Source organism: Hordeum vulgare, chromosome 2H (assembly GCF_904849725.1).
Source record: "Hordeum vulgare subsp. vulgare chromosome 2H, MorexV3_pseudomolecules_assembly, whole genome shotgun sequence".
Classification (NCBI taxonomy): Eukaryota; Viridiplantae; Streptophyta; class Magnoliopsida; order Poales; family Poaceae; genus Hordeum; species Hordeum vulgare.
The window spans coordinates 30,730,843-30,740,615 of record NC_058519.1 but is presented as its reverse complement, the minus strand read 5'-3'; the positions used below and the strand labels follow the sequence as shown (position 1 = coordinate 30,740,615).

Here is a 9,773-nt window from a genome sequence, read left to right as displayed (position 1 = left end):
AACCGCGTTCACTAACGCTTCTGCTGTACGGTCTACAAGGGTAAGTAGATCACTCATCCCCTCTCGTAGATGGACATCACCATGATAGGTCTTCGTGCGCGTAGGAAAAAATTTGTTTCCCATGCGACGTTCCCCAACATTACTATGGCGTCATACACCGAGGATCCATCCACAACCAGGTATCCCCCCCTTCCCCCATGTCAACAACTTCGATGGTAGTCACCACGCCCGCACAGGTGTTCGTCCAAATGCCATTGAGCTTATTTTCGAACATCGCGGCATTTATTTAGAGTACAAAGGATGACGGGGTACTCGAGCATGGAGGATGAGTTGTTGTGCGTTGTATGATTGGTTGTATCCGCAGATTTCTTAGGCAGGAGCATAATGGGGTTCTTCTAGCACCGTGTGCATGATTCGTATCTCACACGAAAGCATCTTGCGCCTACGACATGCACATCATCCATGCCCGCAATGTGAAGTCGCCAAGTTTTATGAGCGGTTGATATGTTGGAGGCAAGGTGACCATTACACGCAATAACTGAAGAGATCATAAGTTTTGCTTTTTCTTGCTCAACTTGTTGATTGATTCATTCATTTACCCAATGTTGCTCTACACATTGTGTAGCATGTATGTGTTGTCGTGATGTATCACAAGATTGAGGACAGATCATTTACGCACATACACTGTTTAATGAATCTCAAGGTGCAGTACATATGGGATGACAAGACCCGTTCATGAAAAAACTTATTGAACATTCGGTTACTCTATAAACTTTGATTGAAGCTCAAGGTGCAATATATATAGGATGGCATGACCCGTCCATCTATGAACTTGATGAATCCGTTGTGTTTTACAAATTTCATCCGATTAGTTAAAATATAATTTAAAATGTATGCGAATATCGTTGAATGGCTTCCTCCCCTATCCGTGTCAGACAAAAAGTTGTGGTGTCCAGTTTACGGATTAGCATTAGAAATTACCTAACCTAATACCACTCCTGCTACTTCTGGCATCGATGTGTTCACCAGTTTGCCCGTGTGTGACGGACCGAGATATCGAGTAACCGATTCGCCCAACGTACACGCATGTATTACAGATGCCAACAACCATCCAGTCAACTTTTCACAGTAACCAATGAATATAATTAGCAGATTAAACTAGGTTCTCTGAAACCCAAACAGAAACATGATGCTGGCATCCCGTCTGAAAACTACAGCCAGAGGAACGCCATCTGGCTTGAAATTAGACACTGATCTTATTGCAACAGCCCAGCGCAAAATGATAGATTAAGCATTGTTGCTGTGTAGGTGTACCACACTCTGCCGTGTGCGTTCGATCAAACCACTAAATAATCCACAAACATAGGGCAGAAGCTGAATGGATCTGAGTTGCAATGACAACTTCAATGTGGATTTCCGAGTGGCGCAACGTTAATACAATGGCACACATCACTCTCATTGCTAATTTGCTACATACAGTATATATTATTAACACAGCAGCAACAGCACTTGCCAACAAAAAGAACAGCAGCAGAGCCAGAATGATCATTTGCGCTTGGGCTTTGCTGATCTGCTGCCACCTTTCTTGGCCTTCTTAGGAGGCGGCTTCACTTTCACATGCCCGTGGTCGCATTTGGGGCACAGCCACTCACCATCCACAACAGCAGCAGCTTCCGGCTGCGGGTTCAGGCAATCGGCATGCATCCCAGCGCCGCAACCAACCCTGTTCCCCTCGCCGCCGCCGCGGCATATCAGCATGGCAGCCCCTTCCCGGTTGCCCGATCCGCAAGCAGAACAGCTTATTTCAGGGTCGCCTCCCCTGGCTGCCGCCTCTCCGGTGGTGCCGGCACCGTCGAGTTCGCCTTGCTGAGAACGCTGTAGCTTCTGCAGGGACCTGTCTGCCAGGTCGTGCATGTTGAAGAGGACGTGCTTGTTCAGAGGGTGGCCGGGCTTGCACACGTACTCCACCAGGTAGTCTGCGCTGATGCAGGGGATGTCGTGGCTCACGAACTCCTGGACCCACGCGTCCGTGCCTGGCACGCCTGCGGATACCACCGCAAAACTGGCGCCGTGTTTCAGCACCCGGGTATATGGTGGGGAGGTCGCTAAGATGGTGCCATCACCAGCCTTCACTACACGCTTCAGCGTGTCCTGTTGAGAAAATGAAAGGTTTGTCAGATAAAAAGTGCATATATAGAGCTGCGGCATTACAGAGTTGCCAGGATGCTTATCAGATAAAGAAGTGTGTGTGTCCACACTTACCAATGATGGAGAAATGCACTCTCCATATATGATGATCTTCATCCCATGGAAGGCGCCATGTCCAGTACGTTGCCTTAGTTGACGCCATTTCCTTGGAGCATCCAAACTTATCGTGTCGCAGTTGTTAGGGCCATCACCGTGCCACTCAAATGGTTCTTCCTCTACAAACTTGCCAGCCTCATTGCAAGCACTCAAGTAATCAGACTTGAGTATCCACCTAATATTTCAGAAAAGCAACAAACACTCAGGTATCATGAAACAGAAAAAGGGGCAAAATGACTGTATGTACATTTATTTTGACAAGAGGATCTAGGCAACAAGAACAAGGTATAAAGAACTAAACAGGAAACCTCTAAAAAGGCTCATTTACCTCCCAGCTGCAGCCGCTGCAAAGAATTTTTCAGTTCTGCGGAGCTCAGGTGCGATAAAATGTGTCGCTTGGAAAGACCAGTGATGTGAACCCCTGCATACTCTTCCCTTCAGGCGCCTAAGTATCGACATACAATCCTTCCTTAGTAAGTCATGTCCGCTTAAAATAAACCATGTTGGTTCCAACAAGGCCAAGGTTGGGCGGTCATTTCCTTCTCTTATACTGTGGTTACCAGGCACATCTTTCCCATTCTGTACCGATTTTGTGATACATTTGGAACTTACACAGTTATTTCCATATTTTGATTTAGGAGAGAGATTAGCATTGGATGGTACATTCTCCTTGTTATGGTTGGTAGAACCATCCATTGCACCTGCAATTTTTTTCTTTTTGCTGCTCCTCGGCTTTGTGTTTTGCACATTTTTGGATGGTACGTTCTCCTTGTTATGGTCAGTAAAACCATCCATTACATCTGCAACTTTTTCCTTTTTCCTGCTCCTGGGCTTTGTGTTTTGTGCATCTTTGGATGGTACATTCTCCTTGCTATGGTCAGCAGAGCCATCCATTGCATCTGCAACCTTTTTCTTTTTGCTACTCCTCGGCTTTGAGTTTTGCGCATCTTCCAATATGTCCTCAAAGGAATCTTTGCAAAATGATCCAACTTCATTTGCTGTACCATCCTTATTAGCACTCTGGGTATCCTTATCCACCATTGCCTTGTCAGCATTTGTGGAGCACTCTGCAGCCCTCTTTATCGTGTCAACTTCAGCCTCAGATGGGAAGACACCACCAGTGTTGCAAGGTTCACTACCAGATACATGCTGTTGTGTGGCAGAAATTTTCCTCTTTGCAACTGCTTTACGCACTCTGTTCTTTGGTACTCTATCAGGAGCGCATGTTTCATGGTTATTAGCACTTGCAGTACTTAAAAGCTTTTCGGTGGAAGCTTGGGGAGCTGCATCACAAAAATCCGACTTCAAAGATACAGCCTCGGCTTTATCAGCGGTTGGTGCATCAGCCATCCTTATGTCAGCAGGCTGCGCAATTTCTGGAACAGCACTCCTTGCTGTGGCATATGCCACCTTCTCAGATGAACCTAATTCAAATTGATCATCAGTTGCACCACTTGGAAGTTTTTTAGGGTTACTTCCCTTCGAAATCAAATCAACGAACTCCATCTTTGAAGCTGCTAGCACATCATTCATCTCACTGTTGGCATTCAGTGAGTTCTTGGCAGTTGTGTCTGCTCTACTTCTCAGGATTTCTTCAGGAAAGGATGTTCTACATTCAGCAGCATTCGGACTGGTACAATTATTTCCTTTTTCTGCGTCTACGTTTTCATGAGAAAGAACTGCCTCGATACCATCCTTAGACTTGGACTCACTTTTACAACGTGCAGATGATGGGCGTCTACCATTTGTAGCACTCCGAAGCCTCTTAGCACCAGCGTTCTTCACTCTAGAAGTTGATACTTTCCTAGCACCTGTTTCCGTGGTTGCATGAGAAACCTCCTTGTCATGCTGCGAGTCCGTAGCTACCGCTTCAATGCTATTAACCTGTGATGCATTACTCATTGCTACATTCTGAATTTGACGAGAGAAACTTGAAACTGTTTGTTCAGCTTCAGAATCAATAGAAGGGCTTATAGCACATTCCTTCTCTGCTGCTGCTTCATGCTGTGCCAGTTTCTTTGCTTTAGCCGGTAACTCTACCTTCGCCTCATTATCAATAATTTCAGGAAGTTTTTCTGCTTCAGAAGACCTTGCAAGCTTCAAAGAAGTCCTCCTATAGGGCAACAGCTTCTTTCCAGAAGAGTCAGACTTCTGCCTCTCCGTAAGATTCACAATAACATCACTGTTTACTTTACCATTAGGTTTAATGGGTCGAGATCCAGTGGAATTTTCCCCCAGATCAGAAACTGTTGCTGCGTCAGATGTGATTCCCCTGCTTGAGAAAGGACTATTTGCAGTTCCAATTGCTAAGTCTGTGCCACCATTTAGCAGTTTTGGACTGGCTGAAGAAAGCCTGCCCTTCGTTTGAGCAAGTACAGAGTCCGGTCTGTTCACATGTTTTATGGCTTCGTCTCTCAGGCTTTTGGTATCAGCAAGCTCGCTAATTTTATCATTGCTCTTCATTGATGCAGAGATGTTAAACTCAACATTTGGTGTATTTATCTCCAAATTTTGGGGAGATGCTGTTTGGTTAACCAAATTTAAATTAGTTCCCGGTGAAACTGACTTCCGAGTACGCTTTCTGGAGTAGCTTAAGATCGGTGTAGTCTTCGATGCCGAATTGCCTGGTGATACCAAATTAGCCTTAAGCAAGGCTGCATTTCCTTTTATGTTTGCTTGACCAACTTTGGCAGCAAGATCAGCTACAGGTCCATCATCCTTATGATCGACGTTTCCACTCAGACGTGACGAGTGCAATGCTTTCTTCAAGAGACTCTCTGCAGAAGATGTTAGTAAACTAACATTGTTGCCAGTGAACTGACAGGGATTGTCCAAATATTTTCCATCAATGTTGTGTTTGTTGACTGCTGGAATAGGAGATACCATAGTTGCTTGATGTAGAAGATGATCAGCACAATCTGTGAGCCCATTTGTGTTGAGAATAGAAGCGGCAAGTGGCCTTTTATCACCATCTTTGATTTCATCTCTGGTCTTGTGATCTCCAGGAGCCTCTTCATTGCTACTGGAGTTAATAGGAGGATGGATAGAATCGTGTGCCTCAAGATCAGCAGAATTTGTCACACCATTTGTGTTATGAGTGCTTTGTATGTCAGCTCTAACATCAAGGGGCCTTATGCATAGATCTTCACTGCCCTGTTCTGGAGTGCCCAGGTGTCTTCCTGCAGTAATCTCGGTATTGCCAGGGGAGACAGTAAGACCATGAACAGATGAGGGGACATCAGGATCAACATGAGTTCCCATTCTGATCCCTGTAACAGACACACTTCCGGCAATGCTTCTGCTATGAGATAAACCTCTGCCAGCATCTTCTGCTTCATCTTCGGAGTCCTGAACTTGTACCTCCATCGTCTCTTGTTCCCATCCACTGCATAAATAAGTGACCAAATCACTTGATTCAGTACCCATGAAGTGCATGATATACATTGCATATTCTTATGAGAAAATTAACAAGACATATAAACCCGATGGCTAAAATGAAAGGGTGGGAAATATCAAAGATAATAGCAAGTTGGTTTGCTTCTACACTTACCTTCTGTTATAATTTTCAGTTGGAAGAATTTCCCAGGCCTTTAAGCTGCAGTAAAATCATATCCGGTGTTTCAGCAGAAATAACCATGACATGACACGATAACTTATTTACAAGACTGGTTAGTAAATAAACATACCAATCTTCCAACCATTGGTGATTAACAAGATTGATATTCACCATTTTAGCAAGTTCATACTTCTCACCTGATAGAAATAGGGGTGAGAAAAACTGAGAGTGAACACTAACTGAAAAAGTGTAAACTGTATGGAAATTACGAAGAAAACAACATACCTTCAAATTTGTAGCAAATTAGATGGGTGATTTTGTGTGCTATCAAAGGCTTGGAAAACTGTGCTCCCATTAAAGTAACCATTTTCTATATTCAGTAGTGAAATAAATGGTCAGAAATATTTTTCCTCAAACACACATCGTTGTATGTTAGAAGACTAACACCTAAGAGGGCGTTAAGTACAAAACAAACCAGATGGTGCAAAAGCTCCAAACCAAACAGCAATAGCCAAACTAAACTAACATAGCTAAAAACTGACAAATAAAACTAAGCTGCCTAAGCAGCTACAGCTTTGGGATGAGAACTCCAAAAATAAAATGAAGCGTTCAAACCCAAGTGTGAGAAACTACAAGTCCCTACAAGAAAAGAGCTGAAAATTTGTTAACTGCTACAGGTGGATCTATGTCAGTAGCATTCTGAATCTTGGCTATGCAGAAGAAATGTTGGTTTCTAACATGTTTGGTATCCGTAAACTGATTCAGCAGTTTAAGTGTATATAATTAACTCCAAACTTGGCACAACAACAAAAAACAATTTGCTAGAATCAAAGGCATGACTATAAGCTATCCAAACAAGGGACCAAAACTTAACCACCAAGTATCTTCAATCCATCCACTGAAGGAAATCATAACTGTCCTGATCAATAACAAAATGATACTGACCAGATACTCTATGTTATTGGCTTTATGAATTAACAATCATAGACCTCTAGGCTTGGAGGTATAAAGGTAAAAGCAGCAGTATTACCATTATGTCTTCACGCCCATTCTTTTGGTACCCTGTCAGGCAAATGTTAAGCGATTCACTGCCCGGTATACCATCCAGATCTCTCAATGGCTTGTATAGTACCTATCAAATCAAACGAAGTTCAAGTCACCAACTAACCACTCGCAGAAATAAGATCATTTCATAGGGGACAAACCAAAGGGTCCTCTCTTAAGACAACTGTTTGGGGAACTTATTCAAAAGGCATGGTTTACACTGTACTGTCCATAAAGAACAAATGTACCGGATTAATTGCAGTAGAGATGCAAGTACGATAGCGGAACTGACCCGGTCGGTATCGGCGACCGCTCCGGCGTCCAGGCTATCGTCCACCCACAGCTCAGTTACGACCTTCTTCCCGCCCTCCCGCGCCGCCACGCAAACTGGATCGTCCTACACAGATTTCAGTTCAAGCAGAGACACCACTGAACTAAGTCACGCGAGAAACGCCCCCAACGAAACCCCCGGAGGAGCAGGGGAAGCGGGAACTCACGTATACGAGGCCGAAGACGACCACGTGGGTGCACCCCGCCGCGGCGTGCCCGCCGGCGTCGGCGCCGCCGCGCCGCACCATCTCCGACCGATACTGCCAGACGCGGAGACATCACACGGTGAGAACTGGGCCGAATCGGGCCTAGCCAGCGCGGAACCGAGATGAAAAAGGTGGGTCGTGGGAGTGGGAACCGCGTCGAGGCGGGCGGGCGCACCTGGGACTCGGAGGCGGGGTCGAAGCCGACGAGCGCGAAGCGCACGCCCGCGAAGAGGCGCTCGTCGCCGTCGTGCGGGCGCATGGATGGGACAGGGTCCGGGGCGGGGGTAGGGTTAGAGGATTTGGGATTGGTCCGTTGGTCGGCGCGCGAGGCTGGTTGGAATGGGGGGGGAGGGGGTGGATTTTGTTGCGTTTGGTCCGGGAGCGGAGGGAAAGTTGGAGATTGTAAAATTTGTAATTTGGTTTTCCGCCGGGGACGCGCGGTTCCCAAACGGAATGGGTCAAAGCAAACCTGGCCAAACGGGCCGGCAAGGGCCGGTCCAGGTTAAACAGGCCGAGCACGGTACGGCCCGACCAACGAAATCACTGGTTAGCGAGTATACCTTTCAACGATTATTTTCATCTTTTATAGGTTGTGACAAGTGACGTACTGCATGCGTGTTATTTGTCATAACCAAAAAGTTTTCCCTTTTTCGTAGATTCGTTTTTTAAAAATGTTTAATCTCCTAAACCGTGCGTCCAAATCTCGAACCGTTTTCACTGTTGGCTTTCTCGCTTCGAGATCTTCAAAACTAGATCCCATGTTGATAGGGTTTAACGAAGAAAAAAAAAATCACAAAAAACACCAAACGAAAAAACCATGCCTCACGCGATAGAAAAAAACAAAAAACATGTTTTTCCCCTTTCCGTAATGGGCCGGCCAGTGTAGAGATTCTTCATGAAATTTTTTGAAATCTGTGAACTTTTTTGAAAATAAATGATTTTTTTCTGTAAATTCGTGAACAATTTCTGAAAATTAATGGTAATTTAAAATTCATGAACTTTTTTCAAAATCACTTAAATGATCTTAAATATTTTATGAACTTTTTTCAAAATTCATGATTTTTTTTGAATTTTGTGAACTTTTTTTAAAATCCATGAACAAATTTCAAAAATTGGTGATGTACTTTTTTTGCAAATTTGAACTTTTTAAAAATTTGTGAACCTTTTAAATTTTTAATAACCAACGGATTTTTACATGGGCCGCCCATGAAGAGGAGCCCTGCAGGCGCCGGTTTTCCTAACCGGCGCTAAAGGCGCCGAATAGGAGCACCACTTCGCACAGACCAATCAGCAACGCAACAGGCCGGCCCGTTTAAGCATTCCAATGCTTCGATTTTGAGAACCTTCTAGAGGTTTTTCAGCCGGTTTTTTCTGGTTTTAAAAAACTTCTAGGCACCTTGAACCGGTTATTCAGTTTTCATTTGGTCTTTCTTTTTTTCGTTTTTCTATTTATTTTTTCTTTCTTTTTTCTTTTCTCTCTTGTTTTCTCTTCTTTTTTCATTTTCTTTTTATATCTTTTATTTTTGTCAAGTTTATTTTTAACAACTGTTTATAGTTTCAAAATTTGTTCGTAATTCGAAAATGGTCATGGTTTCCAAATTTGTTCACAATTCAAAAAATGTTTATGATTTCAAAATTTGTTCATAATTTTATAATTTTTATTCATGAATTTGAACTGTGTTAATGTTTCAAAATTTGTTCACAATTGAAAAATGTTCGTAGCTTCAAAATTTGTTCACAATTCAAAAATTGTTCATAATTTTGCTCACAAATTTGAAATTTGTGCATGTTTCAAAATTTGTTCATAATTCGAAAAATGTTTATTGTTGCAAAGTTTGTTCACAATTCGAAAAATGTTCATAATTTTATATTTTTCCATGAATTTGAAATTTGTTCATGTTTAAAATTTGTTCACAATTTTATAATTTTATATTTTTTGTTTTTGAACTCCGCCTATGTTGTCTCCACATAGCGGGTCCCAAGTCCGGATAAAGGAGGAGGGTTGTGGTACGCTTGACGAGCCAACGTCAAAACCCAACCACTCTTATAGAGATGAAATGCAAAAGATTTTCATTGGGGCGTAATATCATGAGCGACGCGCTACATCGGAACGTGGGTGTGGTGTCAAATGGGTAAGGGTCGGGCCATCACCCTCCAAGTGGTGTGTCGTATCGTGATCTTGATAAAGTGGCAAGTGGGCGAGGATTGGGTCATCGTATCCTTAGTGACGCGCTACATCGGCGCCCGGGTATAGTGGAAAATGAGCAAGGGTCTTCGCATTTGACTCGACGAGTGCGAAGGATAAGGAAGCTAGCCGAGTCTAGGAAGATTTG

At 43.6% G+C, this 9,773-nt stretch overlaps 1 protein-coding gene across 1 annotated transcript; it reads right to left on the bottom strand.

The window, feature by feature from the left end:
- Positions 1-1,370: 1,370 nt before the first annotated feature.
- Positions 1,371-7,487, bottom strand: LOC123424638 (BRCT domain-containing protein At4g02110-like). The gene is made up of 9 exons (XM_045108274.1): positions 7,402-7,487; positions 7,197-7,301; positions 6,891-6,992; positions 6,146-6,230; positions 5,991-6,057; positions 5,855-5,899; positions 2,633-5,689; positions 2,263-2,479; positions 1,371-2,151 (listed from the first exon to the last, which is right to left on the bottom strand). Exons 1-9 carry the CDS (start codon positions 7,480-7,482, stop codon positions 1,546-1,548), a joined length of 4,365 nt encoding a protein of 1,454 aa, XP_044964209.1. The 5' UTR covers positions 7,483-7,487; the 3' UTR covers positions 1,371-1,545.
- Between the last annotated feature and the right edge of the window lie 2,286 nt (positions 7,488-9,773).